At 39.7% G+C, this 25264-nt stretch overlaps 1 protein-coding gene across 1 annotated transcript; it reads right to left on the bottom strand.

The window, feature by feature from the left end:
• Nucleotides 1-12570: 12570 nt before the first annotated feature.
• Nucleotides 12571-23023, bottom strand: LOC131251630 (universal stress protein A-like protein). The gene is made up of 4 exons (XM_058252469.1): nt 22809-23023; nt 22175-22284; nt 13924-14042; nt 12571-12760 (listed from the first exon to the last, which is right to left on the bottom strand). Exons 1-4 carry the CDS (start codon nt 22981-22983, stop codon nt 12670-12672), a joined length of 495 nt encoding a protein of 164 aa, XP_058108452.1. The 5' UTR covers nt 22984-23023; the 3' UTR covers nt 12571-12669.
• Nucleotides 23024-25264: the final 2241 nt, after the last annotated feature.

Below are 25264 nucleotides of genomic sequence, written 5' to 3'. Positions count from 1 at the left end.
CGCAGTGCCTACTGACAGCCAGGTGGCTACCGACAGTACTACGTGGGCCCCACCATGATGTATGTGTCCTATCCACGCCATCCATCCATTTTTCCATACTATTTTATATTATGGGACAAAAAATGAGGCAGATCAAAATCTCATGTGGACCATAACACAGGAAAGAGTGGTGATTAAACACTCACCATTAAAATTTTCTAAGAGGCCACAAAAGTTTTGAATTAGGCTGATATTTATTTTTTCTCTTCATCCAAGTTTACGTGAGCTAATCAACAGGTTGGATGACAAATAAACATTACAGTGAGCTGTGGGAAGTTTTTAATGGTGGGCATTCAATCGCCAGTGTTTTGTTGTGGTGTGGTCCACTCGAGATTTTGATCTCCATCAGTTTTGGGCTCCTGCTCTATAATGATCTGTAAAAATAGATGGATGGCTTGGATAAAACACACACACACACACACATGGGAAAAGGTTCTATGCAGTGGAGCTCAGGGGAACTTCCCATGAGTTCAAGCTGTGTGCGCCCACCATGATGCGTGTCAAACATCTATCCCATCAGTCAAATGAAACATTCCCTAGTGGGCCTAGGGCTTAAAAATCAAGTCAATTCGTGACTTGTGTGGGCCACACCACATACAAAAGTTGAGAGGGGTTACCTTTCATTAAAGGTTCATAATCATTTTTTGGGTCCACTGAGATGTGGTTCTCATCCATTATGTGTGTCCCACTTGGATGAGGGTTCAGACCAAGTTTTAGCAGCATTCAAAACTCAGGTGGGCCCCACCAAGTGCTTTTATATGTTTTTGGCATGTCTTTGCATGATTTTAGATGGTATGGCCCACCTGAGTTCTGTATAAGCTCGACCTCACGGTAAGCTCCCGTGAGGTCGAGCTGTGTGGGCCCCACCATGATGCGTGTCGACCATTGTAAGTGCTATAGTTTATATCCCTGTTTGTTGTCAAATTTGTGGTGCCAAAATCACTGTTATGTTATATATAACCTGCTTAAGTGAAGCTCTCTCAAGGATCAACATACATGAACAAGCTAAGCTCACATCAAGCAAAGCTCTCAAGTACAAGACTCAAGATCTTGAGTGCAAGAGCTGCTCACAAAACAAGACTCAAGCCGAAAAGAAAGTACAAGGCAAGACTCAAGTTGAGACTCAAGCTAAACTCAAGACTCAAGTTGAAAGTCAAGCTGAAATCAAGACTCAAGCTGAAACTCAAGCCACTTTCATGATTGAGCTACTTCAAGGTTTAGTCTTCATCAAGACTTCAAGGCTCATTCTTCATGGTCTCTTGTTTCAATGTCCATACTTCATGATTGAGGTTTGTGTGACCATAGGATGACCTTAGAAGTAGGTCATTTCGGATACATAAACCGAATGTTATTTTACATGTGATTGGTCTGTTCTTCGACTAGTCCTAGGGCTTCTTCGACTAGTCCTAGACTTGCTTCGACCAGTCTAAGAAAATCCTCGACCAGTCGTAAGTTTGTTACATATTCCGGATAAAATCTGTTAGCCTTCGACTAGTCCAGAAATCCTTCGACCGATCGTAGGAACAGTGTCGCGATCTTCGACCGGTCGTAGAATCTACGACTCGAAGACCAGCGAACTTTTGACCTACGACCCGTCGAAGGAAACCTACGACCGGTCGTAGGTGACCTACGACGAGTCGTAGGAGGGCTACGAATCGTAGAACGGTCAGAGCTTATCCCGCCTAATCTTTCAATATCTGATATGGCTTCGACTAGTCGAAGAGCACTCTAGACGTCGAAGACACGATCTTCTCACCTATAAATAGAGCACGAATCTCGAAGAAATCATCGATTTAATTATAGTATTCAAGCCAATCTTCGTCGAACTTCTGAGAGATAATTTTGTGCTCCATTTAAGCTAAGTGTGCTTATTTAATATCTTCTTTCCTTAGCTTTATTTTAATTGATTTTGTTTCTGCTATTCCAATCTGATTTGAAAAGAGGAATTGTTATTCCCTTTCTTTGGAATCAAAATCAATTAAGGCAAGCCCTATTTGGTTTAATTTAAAATCTATTAGAACTAGAACCATTGTAATCGAGTACTGGACATTGAACTTGGACATTCAATCATCTACTTTGATTTGGTTCTACCGGGCTGCTACAACGAAGAAGATATTCAGGTATTTTACATATTGAAATTCCTTTCTATTATTTTGGTTTCTTTCAAGATTTGCCAGAAAAATCTTGTTATATTGGTTATCTGAGGAAAGCCAGGAAAACTCAGAAGTGGGGGTTTTTTAATTGTGTAAGCCCACATACAAAGACACAATTGTAAGGGTTTTGGGTGAACCTGGGAAAACCTATCTTTAGTGAACGCTAATATCCCCTGTGTGAGGATATTAGGAGTGGAGTAGCTTTTTGTGTGGCTGTTGGATAACAGTTGGTGAACACACAGGCGAACCACTATAAATCCTTTGTGTTGTGGTTGTTTATTTTACTCTAATTATTCTTTTTGTGGGATATATGTATGGTGGTGAATGTTGTAATTATTTCAAGCTTTGTGAGAATGTTGTAATAGCTTAGAATTTACTTTCTGCTATTCCTTTATAAGCTTGTTTTTCAATTTCATTTGAAAGTTGTTCCAGCAAGGTTGCCCTGCCATTTTTATGGTGTATGGCTGTCCCTAGAACAATACATCTTTAATTACAAGTTATTTCAATTCAGTTCATATTTGTTTTTGTATTCCTCTTCGATTTGAGACTTGATACAAAGACCTTTCTAAAAATAAGGTTGTCCTACCATAAACTCTGTTTTTGGTGTAAGGTTGTCCTTAGAATAACGTTTGTATCAACCTCTCAAGATCTGAATTTTGAGGTTGTTTTTCTTTCCTGCATTATTATTTAATTTGGCTATCATTTTCTTTATTATTCCGCTGTTATAAGTTTTTATTTGGCATTGTCCTATTCTCCCCCCCTCTAGGACATATAGCTTGGCGTTTTCAAGTGGTATCGAGCCTAATAGCTCCTTTTAATTCTTGGATTTAATTCTGAGCTAACGATTTAAGCTATTCGGATGTCAAATTTTGATAGCCTTTCAGTCACTAGGCCTCCACCCTTTGATGGCTCCAACTATGCTTATTGGAAAGCCAGAATGAGGATCTTCCTCAAATCAATGGATGAAAATGTGTGGCAAGCCACAGTGACTGAATGGAATCCTCCTATCATGGAAGTTACTGGGGTTGATGGTTCAAAGTCTATGAAAACCACACCATATTACCAATGGACCACCCTTCAGAAAAGTGAGAGTAGTGCAAATGCTAAAGCACTAAATGTAATTACTTGCGCACTATCACCGGATGAGTTCAAAAGAATCATCTCTTGTGATACTGCAAAGCAAGCTTGGGATATATTAGAAATGACACACGAGGGTACTACAATTGTCAAAAAATCTAAAGTCCAACTCCTCACAACCAAATTTGAAGAAATTCATATGGAGGAAAATGAGATGTTTATGGACTTTTATACTAGATTGAATGACATTGTAAACTCAATGTGGGGTCTTGGCGATAAAATCCCAGAAAGTAAAGTATGTGCAAAAATATTACGCTCACTTCCTGAACGGTTCAATTCTAAAGTAACCGCAATCCAGGAACTTCGTGATACGGATAATATGAGGGTTGAAGAATTAGTTGGTTCTCTATAAACCTACGAGTTAAACTTTAAAGCTCCTAAAGGTAAATCTATTGCTCTAAAATCTTCTAAATGTAGTTCAGAAGAAAATTCTGATTCAGAAGATGACATGGCTCTTTTAGCTAAAAAATTTTATAAAATTTTCAAAAGCAAGAAAAGAGTTGATTTTCAAAAATCAAATGACAAAAAGAAGTTTAGACCCTAATCTCGAAAATCTTTGAAAGATAGTCAATGTTACAACTATCTAGAATATGGGCACTTAGCAAATAGATATCCTAAAAGGGACAAACCCAAGAAGAAGGGTATGTTGGCTACATGGGATGAATCATCTGATTCTGAAGGTTCTTCTGAATCAGAAGATTCTGAAACCGAGTCGGGCAATGAGGTCAAAGCTCTTATGACTCTAGCCAAATTCACATTTTCAGATAATGACTCTACAAGTGAAGAAAATCTGAATAGTGAATGTGAAAATGAAGATGATCTTCAAGATGCTTACAATGCCCTATATAAGGAAAGTTGTAAAATTGCTGTCAAACTTAAACTTCAAAAAGAAAACTTTTCTAAACTCAAAAATTGTTTTGAATCGCTTGTCTTAGAAAAATCACAAATTTCAGATAATTTTGAAAAATCAAAATGCGATTTGGAATTTAAAAACTCTCAAATTGTTGATTTAAAATCTGAAATTGAGAAACTTAAAACTGAAGTTTCCTCTCTTCTGAGTTTAAAGGACACATGGAAATATGCCCAAGGTGATCCAAAGTTAGAAAAATTGTTATCCGGATCAAGAAAATGTGGCGATCGATCCGTTTTGGGCTATGATAAAAATCAACCTCCTAAACAAAAGTATACTCCTCCTATGTTTGTTAAAGGAGAGTCCTCAAACTCAAAAGGGAAAAGTACTTATCAAGATTTTTCTAAAAATTCAAAAACTTTTCAAAAACCTAGAAACAACCATGTCAACTTTAATCGAATCGAAATCCACTAGCTGAAAAGATAGTTGATTTACTCAAGGAGCTATTAAAATCTAACTCTATAGGTCATTCCTACAAGTATACACAAAAGAAGACCAACTATGTTCCTAAACCCAAAACGGTTATGAAATGGGTTCCTAAAGTCACCTGCTTGGTTGCTCACACTGCTTTCAAAGCAACAAGTCATTCAAAGTGATACCTAGACAGTGGATGCTCCAGGCATATGACAGGTGACAAAGCCTTATTCACCGATCTGAAAGATATGACTGATGGTTCAGTCACATTTGGTGATGGAAGCAACTGCAAGATTTTAGGCCAAGGTACGGTTCAACTTTTTAATCTTCCAGTGTTTAAAAATGTTTTATATGTTGAAGGCCTAAAGCACAACTTGCTTAGTATATCACAAATATGTGATAATAACCATAATGTTCGGTTTTCTAATCAAAGCTGTGAAATACTAAATAATAAGGGTTCTGTAATATTAACTGGACGTAGAACGTCTGAAAATTGCTATATTATTAGCGAATCCAACTCATCTAATCAAACATGTTACATGGTCCATACAGACGAGACTGATTTATAGCACAAACGTCTTGGACATGTACATTATCGAAATCTATATTGATTGAGCAAACGAGAACTTGTAAGAGGTTTACCCAAACTTCAGAAATTAGATAAAATATGTGGTGAGTGCCAGATAGGCAAACAAACAAAGAACTCACACAAAAAGGTGAATTCAAATACCACATCAAGACCACTCGAACTTCTCCACATGGATCTGATAGGACCTACCAGAACAGAAAGTCGAGGTGGGAAAAAGTACATCTTGGTAATAGTTGATGACTTTACCAGATTCACTTGGGTAGTCTTCTTAAGGGATAAATCTGAAACCCTTGAAGAAGTAAGAAAAGTTCTCAAAAGGATTCAAACTGAAAAATCCTTTCAAATCAGTAAAATTCGTAGTGATCATGGATCTGAATTTGATAATAGCAATTTTGAGAAGTTCTGTACCGACCAAGGAATATTACATGAATTCTCTGCTCCCAAAACTCCACAACAAAATGGAATTGTAGAAAGGAAGAATAGGGTGCTTCAAGAAATGGCTAATGTCATGTTGAATAGCATGAAGCTCTCTAAAAATCTTTGGGTCAAAGCAGTCAACACAGCTTGCTATATTATTAACCGAGTCTACACAAAAAAGATAATAATAAGACGGCTTACGAATTGTGGTTCAATAAAAAGCCTCTTGTTAAATACTTTCGAGTTTTTGGCGGAAGTGCTATATTTTACGTGATCGTGAAAATTTGGGAAAGTTCGATACGAAGAGTGATGAAGGTATTTTTTTAGGATACTCTTTAAACAGTCGAGCTTATAGGGTCCTGAACAAAAGGACTGGTGTGATTCAAGAATCCATTAATATTGTCATTGATGATCATTTAAACACACCAACTTCTAATTCAGATAATGATGAAGTACTAATCATTGATAAACCTGATACTTCATCAAATCAAACTGATTCTGAGTTGAGGACTGTTAAAGATCATCCAACCACACAAATTCTTGGAAACCCTCTCACCGGTGTTCGCACCGTAGACAACTTGAGGATATATGTAATTATGTATGTTTTACATCCCAAATTGAACCATCTAACGTAAAAGAAGAGCTTAAAGATGAGAACTGGATTGTTGCGATGCAAGATGACCTCAACCAATTCATAAGAAAGGATGTTTGGTATCTCGTACCAAGACATAAAGATAAACACATCATATGAACAAAATGTATTTTCAAAAATAAGTCGACGAATGTGGAAATATAATTAGAAACAAGGCTAGACTGGTGGTACAAGGTTATACTCAAATTGAAGGGATTGATTTCGATGAAACCTTTGCACCGATAGCACGTCTTGAATCTATCAGACTATTTATATCCATTGCATGTTTTAAAAAGATAAAGATCTATCAGATGGATGTAAAAGTGCTTTTCTAAATGGCGATTTACATGAAGAAGTCTATGTTGAACAGCCAATGGGATTTGAAGATTCCAAAAATACTGATCATGTATATCGGCTTAAAAGGCACTTTATGGATTAAAACAAGCACCTAGGGCATGGTATGAGAAACTAACGAAATTTCTTTTAACTTATAATTTTCAAATGGGATCTGTTGATAAAACTCTGTTTGTTAAAAAACAAAATGATCATATCTTAATGGTACAGATTTATGTTGATGATATCATTTATGGATCAAATTTTACTGACTTGACTACTGAGCAGATTTGATGAAATCACAGTTTGAAATGAGCATGGTTGGGGAATTGACTTATTTCCTTGGATTGCAAGTAAAGCAACAATCTGAAGGAATATTCATTTCTCAATCTAAGTATGCCTTGAATCTAATTAAGAGATTTGGATTTGAAAATGGCAAGAATTTCGATACTCCTATGAGTACTACCCTGAAACTATCAAAAGACTCGAATGGTAAAAATGTTGACTCAAAACTTTATCGGAGTATGATTGGTAGTTTGTTATATCTAAGCTAGTAGACCGATATTTCTCTAAGTGTTGGTATTTCTGCTAAATCCGATCCAAAAGAATCTCACTTGATTCCTGGTCCAGCGAATTATTAGATATGTCGCAAATACTGGTTAATCTCGGTCTCGGTATCCTCATGAAACCAATGTTCAATTAGTTGGGTACTTGACTGGGATGGTAATCTAGATGATAGAAAATCAACCGGTGGTGGTTGTTTTTTATTGGAAATTGTCTAGTTCTGGTTTAGTAAGAAACAAAATTCTATATCACTTTCAAAAGCTGAAGCTGAGTATCAGCTGGTAATGCGTGTACACGACTTGTTTGGATGCAACGAATGCTAAGTGATTATGGAATTAAACAGATTCTATGTTATTACATTGTGATAATTCCAGTGCGATAAATATTTCAAAAATTCTATTCAGCATTCTCGTACTAAGCATATTGACATTAGATTTCATTATATAAGGGAATTAGTAGAAGAAAAAGTTATATCTCTAGAATATATTCCTACTGAAGATCAACGTGCTGATATTTTCACAAAACCTCTTGATAAAAGCAGGTTCAAAAAGATGAAATTTGATCTTGGCATGTGCATTTTAAATTGATAATTTATGCCTTCTTGTATATTATTGTATATATTTGCTAGATTAAATTTCAATTTTTGTGTAAATTGCAAGATATTGAATTTTTGGGTTTGTACGACCAGTCGTGAGTATACACGACCGGTCGTACTACGACCGGTCGTAGATACCCACGACCAGTCGTGGAGCACGGATTTCACTTCATATTGGGAATTTTTTACTTTCTTCCTCATTTCTTCTTTCTTCTCCTTGGAGCCGAACTTCGACTCGTCGAACCCATCCTTCAAGTTCTTCAAGGTTAGTGTTCCAAATTCGTTTTTCTTACATATTTGTGTCAAGATTGCTTCCTTTTCTCTCTTGAAGCTTTCTATCTTGAAAATCATTGAGATTTGGGGTTGAGATTTTGAAAAATCTGTTTTGAGCAAACCCTCTTCTCAATCCTTTGCAACTTTTTTATTCCTTTAAATCCTTGTTGCAAATGGCTTCTAGAGGTAAGAAAACTACTTCACGTGGTCCTTCTTCTTCCTCCAGATCTACCCCTATATCTAAACGTCATTTTCTTGTTCCCAATAATGATCCATCATTTGTTAGGGACATTAGATCTCGTAAGGTTATCGTTGAACATCCTGTTGATGTCAATCATATTGCTCCATTTGACATCCTTCTTATGCTTGAAGCTGTAGGTTGGACTAACTTATTGCATTGGGGTGGGCCTGCATACTGGTCCATTGCCCAATCCATGTTTTCATGTATTAGTGCATTTTCACAGGATAATTTAACTTTTCAAATTTCTACTAGAGAAGGGCCATTTGACGTTGATTGTCATTTAATTTCAGCCCTTATGGAAATTCCTGTGAATGATGAGGGTATTCCAATTCATAATTTAACTGATAAACCCTCAATGGCTGAAAAACGCATGCTCACTAGAGACCTGTGTAATATGGATGTTCAATGGACTCAAAAGGGGAATGCGCTCCCCACAAGGTATTTGTTACCCAAATACAGAATTCTTCACAGAATCTTTGTGTCTAATCTGTATCCTCGATCGGGTAATAAATCTGATTTAACTTCATTTATGGTTCGTGTTATCCATGCTATCTCAAATGGTACTCAGATTTGTTTACCTTCCTTAATCTGTCATTTCATTCTTGATTTCGACTCCATCCTGGTCATAGTGACATTCCATTTGCATACTTTATGACGTATTGGCTACTCATATGTTAGTCGATATGCCTGTTGATGAAGCACCAATCCATCATCTGATCTTCAACAATACAAATATTAATAAGATGAAGTTGGATCTGCTTCCTGAACAAGGTGGTGGTGTTGATGGTGGTCCTGAAGAAGCTGGTGTTGATATTAATATGGATGATATTTTTGAGGAACTGGATTCTGACTCAGCTAATGATCCAGATTTTGTACCATCTGATATTGATGCACGTCTGAGTGCATTAGAAGGTAGAGTTGAGAATATTAATGTTAAGTTGGAGAACATGTCTGTTGCTCATGATTTGCAATTCAAGTATATGCGCAAATATCTTAGGCGCTTGAACAAAGGCATGCACCAACTTGATCCTTCTATTCCTGCTCCATCTTCAAGTTCTAATTCTGACTAGTTTCTATGAGACTTTTGGTATGTAATAACTTTATTACTTTGCTCTTGTTTGATTGAGTTTGAGTTGGATTCTATGCTGGATATTTGTTTTTCATGTAATATTTATGCTGGATATCTGTGATGCTATCTTGAGTATCTCTATGACTCTTTTGCTATACTCTATTTCCTCCTCATGTTTACTCTCATTCCTTTATTTAGTTCTCCTTTGTCATATTGTGACAAAAAGGGGGAGAATGGTTTGTTGTTAATGTGATTGTGAGAAGAGTAGCATTGGTTATGTTACTCAGGGGGAGTGGGGTGTCAAGAAGAATATATGTTTGATCTTGTTTCTTGTTGAATGTTGATATGTTTGATCTTGTTGAATGTTGATATGTTTGATCTTGTTGAATGTTGAAACTGGTTGAATGTTGAATGTTGAATATTGATTTGCATGTATTAACCAGTTATTTTACTTTTGTTTGGTTATGTGTTTTGTCACTAATTTGACAAAGGGGGAGATTGTAAGTGCTATAGTTTATATCCCTGTTTGTTGTCAAATTTGTGGTGCCAAAATCACTGTTATGTTATATATAACCTGCTTAAGTGAAGCTCTCTCAAGGATCAACATACATGAACAAGCTAAGCTCACATCAAGCAAAGCTCTCAAGTACAAGACTCAAGATCTTGAGTGCAAGAGCTGCTCACAAAACAAGACTCAAGCCGAAAAGAAAGTACAAGGCAAGACTCAAGTTGAGACTCAAGCTGAACTCAAGACTCAAGTTGAAAGTCAAGCTGAAATCAAGACTCAAGCTGAAACTCAAGCCACTTTCATGATTGAGCTACTTCAAGGTTTAGTCTTCATCAAGACTTCAAGGCTCATTCTTCATGGTCTCTTATTTCAATGTCCATACTTCATGATTGAGGTTTGTGTGACCATAGGATGACCTTAGAAGTAGGTCATTTCGGATACATAAACCGAATGTTATTTTACATGTGATTGGTCTGTTCTTCGACTAGTCCTAGGGCTTCTTCGACTAGTCCTAGACTTGCTTCGACCAGTCTAAGAAAATCCTCGACCAGTCGTAAGTTTGTTACATATTCCGGATAAAATCTGTTAGCCTTCGACTAGTCCAGGAATCTGTTCGACCAGTCGTAGGAACAGTGTCGACTGATCTTCGACCAGTCGTAGAATCTACGACTCGAAGACCAGCGAACTTTTGCAGGACCTACGACCAGTCGAAGGTGACCTACGACCAGTCGTAGGAGGGCTACGACCAGTCGTAGAACAGTCTGAGCTTATCCCGCCTAATCTTTCAAATATCTGTTATGGCTTCGACTAGTCGAAGAGCACTCTAGACCAGTCGAAGACCTGATCTTCTCACCTATAAATAGAGCACGAATCTCAGAAGAAATCATCGATTTAATTATAGTATTCAAGCCAATCTTCGTCGAACTTCTGAGAGATAATTTTGTGCTCCATTTAAGCTAAGTGTGCTTATTTAATATCTTCTTTCCTTAGCTTTATTTTAATTGATTTTGTTTCTGCTATTCCAATCTGATTTGAAAAGAGGAATTGTTATTCCCTTTCTTTGGAATCAAAATCAATTAAGGCAAGCCCTATTTGGTTTAATTTAAAATCTATTAGAACTAGAACCATTGTAATCAGTCTGGACATTGAACTTGGACATTCAATCATCTACTTTGATTTGGTTCTACTGCTACAACGAAGAAGATATTCGGTATTTTACATATTGAAATTCCTTTCTATTATTTTGGTTTCTTTCAAGATTTGCAGGAAAAATCTTGTTATATTGGTTATCCGAGGAAAGCCAGAAAACTCCAGAAGTGGGGTTTTTAATTGTGTAAGCCCACATACAAAGACACAATTGTAAGGGTTTTGGGTGAACCTAGGAAAACCTATCTTTAGTGAACGCTAATATCCCCTGTGTGAGGATATTAGGAGTGGAGTAGCTTTTTGTGTGGCTGTTGGATAACAGTTGGTGAACACACAGGCGAACCACTATAAATCCTTTGTGTTGTGGTTGTTTATTTTATTCTTTTAATTTTTTTTTATTCTTTTTGTGGGATGTATGTATGGTGGTGAATGTTGTAATTATTTCAAGCTTTGTGAGAATGTTGTAATAGCTTAGAATTTACTTTCTGTTATTCCTTTATAAGCTTGTTTTTCAATTTCATTTGAAAGTTGTTCCAGCAAGGTTGCCCTGCCATTTTTATGGTGTATGGCTGTCCCTAGAACAATACATCTTTAATTACAAGTTATTTCAATTCAGTTCATATTTGTTTTTGTATTCCTCTTCGATTTGAGACTTGATACAAAGACCTTTCTAGAAATAAGGTTGTCCTACCATAAACTCTGTTTTTGGTGTAAGGTTGTCCTTAGAATAACGTTTGTATTAACCTCTCAAGATCTGAATTTTGAGGTTGTTTTTCTTTCCTGCATTATTATTTAATTTGGCTATCATTTTCTTTATTATTCCGCTGTTATAAGTTTTTATTTGGCATTGTCCTATTCACCCCCCCTCTAGGACATATAGCTTGGCCTTTTCAACCATTAACACTGTGCATTTGATGGGTCCCCTCTAGATTACGGGATATCCCAAAAATCAGCCTTATACGGAACTCAAGTGGGCCATACCATCTAAAATCATGCAAAGACATGCCAAAAACATATAAAAGCACTTGGTGGGGCCCACCTAAGTTTTGAATGCTGCTGAAACTTGGTCTGAACCCTCATCCAAGTGGGACACACATAATGGATGGGCTGGATTTGCAAACCACATCTCAGTGGGCCCAAAAAATGATTATGAATGTTTTAATGGTGCACAGCCCCTCCCCACTTCAGTATGTGGTGTGGCCCACACAAGTCATGGATTGACTTGATTTTTGAGACCTAGGCCCACGATGGAATGGTGCATCTGACTGATGGGGTAGATGTTCGAAACACATCACGGTGGGGCCCACACAACTCAACCTCATGGGATGGTCTTGTGAGGTCGAGCGCATGGTACCTTTTCCATATATATATATATATATATATATATATATAATGCGGGGCCCACAGAGGGTGGGGCCCACAGAACTTAGTGACGTAACTTCATTAGCAAGTCTCGCTGATCAACCCGTCAGGAGCTAATTCCCCACTACATCTCAATTCTTTACTCCCCTTTAAACTTAAAATAGTGAAAGATAATAAAAGCCCAAAAGAGGACACCAGAAGAAGTTCATACATACGCAACACCAGGTTTGATAAACCGTCAAGATTACTTCCCTCTCAATACCAGAGAAGTAGTACAAGATAATTAAGTTAGGGTTTGGACATGACCGCCCCCTTTACAACTGTTACAGGACACGTCGCATTTGTCACAACATAGTTGCTAACACTCCCCAGCAAAACCCTGCATAAAACAGGGACCCCATTTTAGTTATTTAAATTAAAAATTAAAAAAATTAAAAAGAAATTTAAAAAAAATTTAAAAAAAAAGAAAAAAAGAAAAGAAGAGAGGCCCACAAGATATGTGTAGGTTAAGAACGTCACATGAAAAGCGTTGGTTAGCAAACGTAGACACATGAAAGGAATGATCACGTACATGGCATTTCTCATCTTTCATTCCATCTCATGCATATGGGATATATAGCAGTGCATAAGGGACCCACTTGCTTGTATCTCTAAATTCAGTGGGCCCCACCGTGGTATCTGTGTTATGTCCAATGTCCACCCATAGGACATTTTCTCATAAATCATGCATATTCAAAAGTAAAAGTGGGATATGTCATAAGAAACAATGGGGACTGAATTCTCTCCATTAAAATCTTCTTTGGCCACCAAAGATTCCAAACTGGATGATATTTGAGTTTTTTTACTTCACCCCGGTGAGAAATATCGCTTTATGAACAGACTAGATGACACATAAATATTATAGCCCGTAGAGAGGTTTTGATGGTGAATCCGGATCCTCTGTTTGCCACAAGCAAGAAAATCTTGCTTTCATGCATTGTGATAGGTCCACATCATTACTGATGTTGTAAGGGCAGCTGCATTAAATGTCATGTGTGATGATGTGGTCCAATTAGATTGCAACAAGCAGGATTTTCCTTCTTGTGGCAAGTAGAGAATCTGGATTCTTCCATAGTGGGTGTTTCCATCATCACTAATTCTATTGTGTGGCCCACTTAGAGATTTTGGATCTACTGTCATGAGCGAACAGCACAGAGTAGATATAGCACAAATTAGATAAGAGTGGGCTCAATAAAACTTAGGGCTACCGGTGATTCCTGTAAGTTATGGTTATAGGAAATTCACGTATATAAATAATTGGTCATACCATGAAGATCACCTAGCATGAAAATCAAGTCTATCTATTCTTAGGTAGACTACACCCGTTCACTCCATCAAATTTCATTTATTTTGCCAGTGTGGCCCACCTAGTGGGTTAACCAATCATGTTCGTTGTGCACGGCAATCTTCATGGTGTGGCCCATGTTTTGCAACACCCAAATGGGACGTATGCCAAACATATATATAGACACACACACACACAACATATATTTAGTGTATTACCTTTTGATCACGCCCAAACCTCTGCTCCCAAGCACAAGCGAGTCTACCTTAAGGTCTTCAACAGCATCACAAATCTTATCCCTTGGATCACCCCAATATATCTTGGACACCACCTTCACCTGTTCCAACACCATCTATTTAAATGTTTTGGGACTAAAATGATTCATGTGGGCCACCCACCAAAGCAAGTCAATGGTTTGCATTTTACCCAAATACTTTTTTCTCTGGAGAAATAGTCTAAAGTAGCAAAGTCTAATGGATGATATGCATGCATCTAGAAATTACTGAAAAGTTGCATACAAGCATCAAGTAATTCAAAATAATTATCCAAGCTGTGTATTATCTATGTCTATGTTCATTTATGTGTATCAGCTTCGATGTTTCATGAACCAAAGCCTACTTTAATTTTGTATCCTGACTGATAGATTGCTGGAGATTTACTGGACGGTCAAAAATGAAAAACAAAAAATAAGTGCCCACGAATTAAGGGTTAGGATTCTCTACACAATAACATATTGTTCATGTACCATTTTAGTGCCTATGTATCCAGCGTCACATGGTATCGTAACTTTTCTTTTCTCTCTCAAAAATCTAGGTTCCCTCTCCCTGATTTTGCTCAAGTTACTAAGTACGACTGATCATAAGGTCCAAAGAAATAGTTGGATATAAAACCCACCTTTAGTTTTGTGTGGGATCCACCACTGATTTCACAGGCCAGAGACTTGGGTTAGACTTTACTCGCAAAAAACAGTATCTAATGATTGGTTTAATGCTTATAATACTACGAGGGAATAGTGCAATGAAAGCTATGGGGTCTATTATCATGACGATATGAATTTCATTTTGTATATCTAGTGCTCTATCTTATATTAAAACGTGCATTTGAAAATAAAATAGGTCTAAACCTCAAGTAAGCCACAACACTGAAAAAGTTGATAATGGATCACCTACAGTTGAATATGGCCACACCCTTTTGCCATCTCTCCTTCCTCTCCACTTGCACCCATGTATCTTACCCCAAGTAAGTCCCTCGTGCCTTTCCTCATGCACTAAGAGTAATGGGCGAGCTACATAACCCCACTAAAGTTTCGTATCAGAGTAAAAGTTGGGCCCAAAGAGTTTTTGATGTAGAGCGGGTCGCGGACAATTACATGGCCAAGATGGATCAGAAAAGGCCCGGTCGACGACAGAAGTGATCCAGACCATCGAACCTTAAATCGGGCGTATCTTGCAATCTGGAATGAATTATCTGACGTAAAATATATGATTTTGGGATAGAACGAGCTACTGAAGCCAACCAACCCTGATATGCCGGGTTGCGCAGCTCGGAATTACGAAAAACCCCTGGATCGACGGTCGTTTCCCTGTTTTAATTTCGTTTTTACTATAAATAGTAAGTTTTAATTTGATTATAACTCTTCATCCATCGGGCTTTAGGAGTTGCGCCCAACGTGAAAAGAGCTTAGAATAATTAGGAGAATGGTTTGGTGAAGCCAAATAGGACACTTACTATTTTTGGCCGAAAACCTTGCGCACTAGTAAACATCACGACCGTCTATAAATAGTAAGTTTACTATTTATAGTAAGTCGCGGATTCTAAGAGTTTGAGTTGTAGTTTGATTCTAATTTCTTTCCCATTACTTGGTACCCCTATTTAAAGGATTGTAAACTCGTTTTCATTCATCAATTAATCAATTTCGAATTTATTAGAATTTATTTCTATTTTCTGCTTTCTTTCCTCGTGGATTCGAGAAGTCTCTGTGAGGAGTCCATAGAAGCTCCGTGGATTCGGAGTAGTTATCCTCATCATGTTCATCCCTGTGTCAATTGGTATCAAAGCGAGGATTCCCCTCAGGCCGATGGCAAACAACGAATGTATAAATCAAAATCCTGTGAACGGTGATCCAGAGATTCGTTATCTTTCGGAAAGAATGGAAGCTTTCCACCGGGAGAGTCAGTTGACAATGCAAGGGCTGCAGGCAACTCTTGACCGTCTTGCGGATGCGCTACTTCCGCCCCGAGCCCTAGGCGGTGCTCCACCACCCATGGTTGCTGTACGACACAACCCTGATTTTCGTAGAGCACTACCAGTGGCAAACCATAGGGCTACACCAGATGATTCAAGTTCTAGCGACGAGGACCTTAATGAGGGTTTTGCTCGACGACCAATCCATGGAGGTGATCATCTAGATCGTGCTGAAAGAGACTATCGAGGTAAGGCTGAACTTCCTAGTTTTAACGGTTTATTACGTATAGAAGATTTTCTCAATTGGCTAGCCGAAGTAGAGAGATATTTTGATTACATGGACGTGCCAGATCATAAACAGGTAAAATGGGTAGCATTTAAATTAAAATCTGGTGCTTCTGCATGGTGGGAACAATTACAACTCTCACGAGCCCGCCAGAACAAGGCACCCATCTCATCATGGCCATGGACGAGACGTCTTCTTCGATCACGATTTCTCCCCAGTGATTATGAGCAGATATTATTCCAGCAATATCAAAATTGCAGATAAGGAAATCGAACTGTCACAGATTACACTGAAGAATTTCAACGGTTGGCTACACGAAACGATCTGTCAGAATCTGAGTCACAGAAGGTGGCACGATTTATAGGTGGGTTGCGACCGATAATTCAGGATCGAGTTCAGATGTACCCAGTCGGGACCGTGGATGAAGCAGTTCAATTGGCGGGTAGGGTAGAAACACAACTTGCAAGAGCTCCTGCTCGTCAATATCCTTCAAATTGACCCCCCATAACGGGTCTCACGCAGGATCCAGTGCTGCCACGAGGAAAAGATCCAGTACCTCAACTTCCTACAACCGCAAACCGTGATACGGGGAACGGCTCATCCAGACCTCAATGTGCAACACCTATAACAGCAGGTCCGAGTAGGATTCCAAATCCTTATACTCAGCCAAGGTCGAACAATTGTTATTGCTGTGGCCAACCAGGCCACTTATCGAACACTTGTCCTCAACGTCCCGCAGCGCACTTGACTATAAACGAAGGGGGCACTGAAGATGAGGCCGCAGAATAAGACCATCGCTTTGATGAACATGAACAAACCACTGAAGAAATAGCAGGTGGTGATGAAGTGACGGGCGAGGATCGTGGCGAATTTCTAGTTGTGAGGTAATTACTGTATGCCCCACGAAAGGAATTACATCCGCAGCGACACTAGATTTCGTACTCAGTGCACCGTCAACGGAAAGGTCTGTGATGTGATCATAGACAGTGGTAGTAGCGAAAACATCGTCTCGAGAGTAATGGTGGACAAGTTGTGGATACCAACGATGAAACATCCTTCACCATACTCTATTGGCTGGATAAAAAAGGTGAATGAGACCAAGATAACTGAACAATGCACTATCTCGTTTTCAATTGGCAAAAATTATAAGGATCAAATACTTTGTGACGTGGTCGATATGGAAGCTTGTCATATGTTACTCGGTCGACCCTGGCAGTCGGACCGTAATGCGACCCATCGAGGATGAAATAATATCTACGTATTCGTCAAGGATAATCGAAAAATAATCCTTGCCCCTATGGCACCAGAGAACCACCCTGAAACCTCTAAAGTGGAGGGGAGTTCCCTCTTGACCATTCGGGATTTCATGGAGGAATCCAAGGAAACTGGCGAGGTATACACCGTAGTAGTGAAGGGCGAGGAAGAGGAACCCTCAAACATCCCTTCAAGTTTAAGACTGTTGCTAAACGAATTCAAAGAAGTCTGGCCTAAGGATTTACCTGATGGATTGCCCCCCATGAGGGACATCCAACATCACATAGACCTCGTTCCTGGGGCTAGTCTGCCAAATCGCCCTCATTATCGGATGAGTCCGAAGGAGTGTGAGATACTTCAGGGGCAAGTGGAGGAATTGATCCGTAAGGGTCTCTTGAGAGAGAGCATGAGCCCATGTGCCGTACCAGTATTATTAACGCGAAAAAAAGATGGAAGCTGGCGCATGTGTGTCGACAGCCGAGCAATCAACAAAATTACCATCAAATATCGGTTTCCAATACCACGGTTGGACGACATGCTCGATATGTTAGAAGGGGCCAAGGTGTTCTCTAAACTAGAATTAAGGAGCAGGTACCATCAGATTCGTATTCGACCCGGTGATGAGTGGAAAACAGCATTCAAGACCAAGGAAGGGTTGTATAAGTGGCTGGTCATGCCCTTCGGCCTATCGAACGCACTAAGTACTTTTATGCGTTTAATGAATCAAGTTCTAAAACCGTTCATTGGCCAATTTGTGATAGTATATTTTGATGACATATTGATATATAGCCAGGATGAGGCGGAGCACAGGAAACATCTCATACAGGTGCTACAGGTCCTACAACTTAACAAGTTGTACCTCAACTTGAAGAATTGTAGTTTTTTAACTGACAGCCTATTGTTTCTAGGATTTGTTGTAACGTACACAGGCATTCGTGTGGACGATAAAAAGGTACGAGCTATTAGGGAATGACCGATCCCGATAAACATTCATGAGGTGAGGAGTTTTCACGGGTTGACGACTTTCTATCGTCGATTTGTGCGAGATTTTAGCACCATAGTCGCGCCTATAACAGATTGCATGAAAAAAAGGACCGTTCCAGTAGACCGATAAATCTGATAAGAGCTTTTATGAGATCAAGCATCATTTGTCTACAACACCGGTCTTGGTGCTTCCTAATTTCGACAAATTGTTTGAGGTTGAGTGTGACGCTTCATATGTCGGAATTGGAGGAATATTATCACAGGAAAGCAGGCTGGTATCCTTCTACAGTGAGAAGCTCAGCGAAGCCTGAAACAAGTGGTCGATTTTGAACTTGAGTTGTATGCAGTTGTTCAGGCGCTGCGACATTGGCGGCATTATCTGATTCAAAGAGAGTTTATTTTATACACTGACCATCAAGCATTAAAGTTTATTAAGAGTCAGACTAACGTGAATCGTGTGCATGCTAGATGGGTTGCATTTTTACAGGAATTCAAGTTCGTTCTGAAGCACAAGTCAGGGCAGCAGAACAAGGTGGTTGATGCACTTAGCCGTCGTGCATCACTACTAGTTACAATGAGCAACGAGGTAGTCGGCTTCGACTGTCTCAAAGAGCTGTATTCCGAGGATGAGGACTTCAAAGATTCTTGGATGAAGTGTCAAGGTCACCCCAGTGACCTTCATATACAGGACGATTTTCTCTTCAAAGGGAATCGATTGTGCATCACCTAAAGTTCTCTGAGGGAGCAGATTATTCAGGAGCTACATAGAGGTGGCCTTGCTGGACACATGGGGCGAGACAAGACGCGAGCTCTTGTGGAAGAGCGGTATTACTGGCCGCAGTTAGTACGCGATGTGGGAAAAGCCATACAACGTTATCATGTTTGTCAGACCTCCAAGGGGCAATCTCAAAATATAGGCCTCTACACCCCGTTACCTATGCCTAACGGTCCTTGGGAGGATTTATCAATGGACTTCGTGATTGGTCTCCCATGAACACAACGCGGCATGGATTCGGTATTCGTGGTGGTAGATCGTTTCTTAAAGATGGCGCACTTTATCCCATGCAAGAAGACCCTCGATGCAACACACGTGGAGAATTTATTTTTCAGGGAGGTCGTTCGGTTACACGAGGTCCCCAAGACCATTACTTCTGATCGTGACACGAAGTTCATTAGCCACTTTTGGCGGACTTTATGGAATCGATTCGATACACGACTTCAATTCAGCAGTGCTTACCACCCACAGACTGATGGGCAGACCGAAGTTGTGAATCGCACATTAGAAAACCTCCTTCGCTGTATTTCAGGAGAAAAACCGAAGCAGTGGGATTTGTCCTTGTCTCAAGTAGAGTTTGCATTCAACAACATGGTGAACCGCTCGACAGGGAGATCACCATTCCAGATTATCTACGGACGAGTGCCTCGCCACACACTTGACTTGGTCCCTCTACCCAAGCACCCGGGCACGAGCATTGCAGCAGAACATATGGCAGACAAGATCATGGGCATCCATGCAGAAGTGCAGACCAAGCTACATGCCTCGAACAAGAAGTACAAGGAACAAGCGGACAAGCATCGGCGACAAAAAGTGTTCGAGGTGGGCGACTGCGTTATGGTCCATCTGTGCAAAGAGAGATTTTCGACCAGGACGTACAACAAATTGAAAAATAAGAAGATTGGACCCGTCCCAATCATCCGAAAGATCAATGATAACGCTTATATTGTTGATCTTCCAGATGACATGGCAATCTCACAGACTTTCAATGTCGCGGACCTGACCGAGTATCATGAACCAGAGCATGATGAAAACTCGAGGACGAGTTCTTTTGAAGTGGAGGAGACTGATGTAGAGCGGGTCGCGGACAGTTACATGGCCAAGATGGATCAGAAAAGGCCTGGTCGACGACAGAAGTGATCCAGACCATCGAACCTTAAATCGGGCGTATCTAGCAATCCGGAATGAGTTATCTGACGTAAAATATATGATTTTGGGGTAGAACGAGCTACTGAAGCCAACCAACGCCGTTATGCCGGGTTGCGCAACTCGGAATTGCGAAAAACCCCTAGATCGACGGTCGTTTCCCTGTTTTAATTTCGTTTTTACTATAAATAGTAAGTTTTAGTTTGATTATAACTCTTCATCCGTCGGGCTTTATGAGTTACGCCTAACGTGAAAAGAGCTTAGAATAATTAGGAGAACGGTTTGGTGAAGCTAAATAGGACACTTACTATTTTTTGCCGAAAACCTTGCGCACTAGTAGACATCACGACCGTCTATAAATAGTAAGTTTACTATTTATAGTAAGTCGCGGATTCTAAGAGTTTGAGTTGTAGTTTGATTCTAATTTCTTTCCCATTGCTTGGTACTCCTATTTAAAGGATTGTAAACTCGTTTTCATTCATCAATTAATCAATTTCGAATTTATTAGAATTTATTTCTATTTTCTGCTTTCTTTTCTCGTGGATTCGAGAAGTCTCTGTGAGGAGTCCAGAGAAGCTCCGTGGATTCGGAGTAGTTATCCTCATCACGTTCATCCCTGCGTCAGTTTCATGGGGTTCTGTATCACGTGGACCGTTCAAATTTTGGGCTGACATCACATGTGATGAGTTCTCAAAAAGTTCTCACAAGAATCGGTGTACAGCTGATAGAGTTGGGCAGAAACCGACCCGATCCGGTGGATCCAACCCGATTCGAACCGAACCAAATCGAAGGCCTGGATCGGTGCGGTTCGAGTAGGATCAATCAGATCCGATTGTTCATCGGATCGAGTTTGGATCGTGTTCAATCCGGACCGATCCGATCCGATCTATTATCAAGTGTGTGTGTGTTTGTGTTTGTGTTTGTGTGTAATATTTTTTTTCTCTTTTTACCCTAATTATATATATGGTTTTATTTTATCTCTTTTACTTTTTTCTCTATCCGGCCCACTCATCATCACCGTTCATCATCTCTATTCATCAGGTAGGTATGTAGGTTTCATTTATATATATATATATATATATATATATATATATATATATATATATATATATATATATATATATATAATCAAGAGACCGATCCGAACCGTACCCAATCCGATCCCACTCGGTTTTCCTGACCGAGTTAGACTCGGACTCGGATCGGATCAGACCAGCAGTGGTCCGGATCGGATCGAGTCAGATGACCTGGACTCGGTACCGGATTAGATCGAGTTCGGATCAAGCAATGTAAATTTCAGACCGAGTCGAGTTGGACCCAATCCAATCCAACTCGGTCCCATGCCCAGCTCTTACAGCCGGGCATTAGGCTAAAGCTGGTATTTAAGGTGACTATTAAGAGCAGAAGATACTTATATACAGCTATACATGTGCATAGCATATCTAATTAGATGGTTACGCATGGTATTCATGCATGAAGATCTCATATCCATCTCTACACATGCCCCTTCCCATGCACATAACAATTTCTTCAAAATGTTATCCTTAATTCTACATCGAAAAATCACCTTCACCGGCTCAACTGCCTCACATTAACCCATTACGACATCCCAGGCGTGCAAAAGGTGGGCCTCACAATGACCATCATCTGGAATGAATATTAGGCCATCAACACATAGAGGGGGCTATATGTGCATATTGGATCACACTTTGCTCATCCATCGATGCCATAGCCTGGTTTTCGTACCAGATGATCTTCATGGTGGGGCCCACCTCTTGCACGGCTCAGATAATCTGTTTGGTGACTCTCTTTTTTTAAAAGGAGGGAAAAGGAAAAATACCCCTTTTGTCCTGGAAACTGTATCTAGAACATCTAGAACCTCAGCATCAGGTGTCAGCCCATATTGCCTTGATAAATTCATTTCTTTAAACTCTTCCAGAGGAATTAAAGCTGAAAAGGAATAAAATAATATTAAAATGAGAGTTAGGCCAGATAATTAAAAGAGTCCGTTTTACCTCTTTCGCGACTGAGAAGCCAGCATGTGTCGCAGCCCATTGGGAACACGTGAAGAGTTTTTCGATGATCGGAACCGTCCATATTTTTTAATCTATGCTATATGGGAAACCCTATGAAAATTTTCCCGAACGGACGATCGTGACCATCAATATCAGCAGATAAATTTAAAACGATGAAAATATAATTTTCAATGGCTCGCATTCAAGTCTCAAAATACAAAGGCTAGGATCATGAAATAAGGTTGCAAAGATGATATGGACGGTTGATATTATCTAACTATGTACCATGTCAGCATGTAGAACCGGGCGGCTGCTAGCTGGCGACACACAGTGGATAGTTAGTCGCGGCGAAGGCAAAACGAACACCAGTTAAAATGTTAGTACATACCAAAATAGAAAATAAATAATAAATAAAAAAAAGCCCAAGATATGGAATTTAAAGAATTAAAAGGGGTATACGTGATCCTGTCTCTTCCCATAACTTCTTTTGTGCATGGTCCGATTTGCCAGACTGCACGTGGATTAGGATGATGCGATCTCCACCGTCCACCAGATTGTCGACGGTCCACTTGAGCGCCGATTTGCTGCTCGGTGAGTAGTCCATCGCAATCCCAACCGTCCGATTGCTTCCCATCTCTCTCTCTCTCTCTCTCTCTCTCAAGCGTGAATGAATTTTCTGTTGGGACTTCTTGAGTTTAAAAGGCAGACCTCGGTTCCTCTACAACGTGTGTGGAGTACGACTTATCTTCAACGCCGTGTGTGGGGCCCATCGTGATGTAGGGTCCACATCCAATCCGTCCATAAAATGAAACCCTGAAATTTAACCTAGAATCCATTAAGGTCAGCCTGATTGAAAACATGGGTTGGTCCAGCCATGAGATGGGGACGCCCATCATTTAAACATTTCAGATTGAATATGGTGTTTTTCATATTCCGTCCAATCCATTCATAAGATGAGATAAAGCTCGAAGAATTAGGAACTGAAAACACCAGGCCATTAAAAATCTCAAGCTGGCCACACCACGTGCTTTTTCTAAAGATTGTAAGCATGATTTTACTTTGTTGGCCCACTAGAGTTTTATTAGTATGATTTTTTATACATAATGATAATATTTGAATTATAAAATGATGAACGGATTGGATTTTATATATGTGTCAAATTGGCCCATACACACGACGTTGGATCTTATGCTCATTCTACAAACGTCATAAGGAAACTACCTGTCTGTCTCTGAAATGGTTCGAGAATTTGATACTCAACCGCCACCTGGATGTTTCTTATTCCCCATTAGCTGTCGAAATTGCAAGATACACTGCCAGCATCTTTGGATTTTATACACTTGTTTTTTGTTATGAAATATTTGAACAACCTATCAGTAATCCAGGCCATTGTTATGTCATAAAATACAATTAATGGTGTACTCTAGTAAAATTACGCTTGATTGTGTGATAATAGCACATCTTTTAATGGCCTAAATTAGGACGGTGAATGGTCCACATTCAACTGAAAATGGTCCTAATATTGACCTCTAGTTCTTACAATCTAGTAGACGTCTAAAAATTCCCCATCGACGTGCCTAATCAACAGCCCAGCAGTGTGGATTACCAAACCATGATCTTAATTCGTCGAATTGAGAATTCGTGTGTACGTGTAAAAGTACTCACACGTGTCATATAAATGCTTCTTGCTTTATTCCTGATACCATCACATTACTACCGTATTTAAGCAGGGAGATCTAATGAGAAATTTACGACTGTGGACCCCACCTTTTATCCATTGGATATTCTTGAAGCAATACAAACTTAACATACGCACTTAGACCTCCTCGTACGGACGACAAATTCCAGGACGAAAATATCCCTTCTTTTCACATAAACGGACTGGGTACTCCGCAGGCCACCTGCCAATGGCGGATCGTCGGTGGTCTGTGGGCCCCACCATGATGTATGTTTTTCATCCATGCTGTCCATATATTTTTCCGGATCATTTTATGGTATGAGACAAAAAATGAGGTATATCCAAATCCTAAGTGTACCACATTACAGGAAACAGTGTTGAATGAGCTTCAACCATTAGAAATCCTCCCCCGTCTAAGTTGGGGCCCACTGTGATGTTTGTGAGAAATCCTCCCCATATAAGTTTATTCATAGGGTCACAAAGACCTGGATGAAGAGGAAAAACAAATTTCATAATGATCCAAAACTTCTATAACCCCTAAGGGCGTGTTTGGCCGGCCGATCCCATGGGATTTGGTGGGATGAAATGGTTTCTAAGATAATGATGATGGTGTCAGTGTTTGTCTGTTGATCCCATGGGTTCCAGCGGGTGTTTGGATGGTCACAAATGGATGGATTTGCATCTCCACTGCTTCCCATAGTGTGCCCCACTCACTGCTTTCTAACTGCCTCAAAACATTTTTATGGCTGAATGAAGGCAGGTGAAAATGATGGAGGGAGTGGATATCTCATTGATACCTTGGTGGGCTCTACACAGGGGTGAAAACTTAGAGTCCGGATCCTCTGTTATCAAGTCAACAGAGAATTCCTGATACTCAAATTCTCATTGGTCCACGTCACCACTCACTAAAAAAATAAAAATAATAAAAAACAGCTTCGGACGCCAAACCATTAGGGTAACAGGCACTGTTTACGAGAGTGTGTGGAATAGTTTTTATCCCGCCATCCCAAACAGAAAATGGGATGGGATGTAAACAGTATAACCCATGGGATCCGTCCTAATCCCATATCCAACGCCCGGCCAAACAGGCCCTAAAAGGGTTTCAATGGTAGACGTTCAATTCCCCACTGCCTTTTACAGTGTGGTCCACTTGATAGCTAGATCTGTCTTATTTTTCACCTCAAGCCTTAATACGAGTTCGCCAAATAGATGGACGATTTGGATATAACACATACCT

The sequence above is a fragment of the Magnolia sinica genome, chromosome 7 (genome assembly GCF_029962835.1).
Source record: "Magnolia sinica isolate HGM2019 chromosome 7, MsV1, whole genome shotgun sequence".
NCBI classification, from domain to species: Eukaryota; Viridiplantae; Streptophyta; class Magnoliopsida; order Magnoliales; family Magnoliaceae; genus Magnolia; species Magnolia sinica.
Note: the sequence above shows the minus strand (reverse complement) of the source record. Positions and strands in the feature narration are given on the sequence as shown.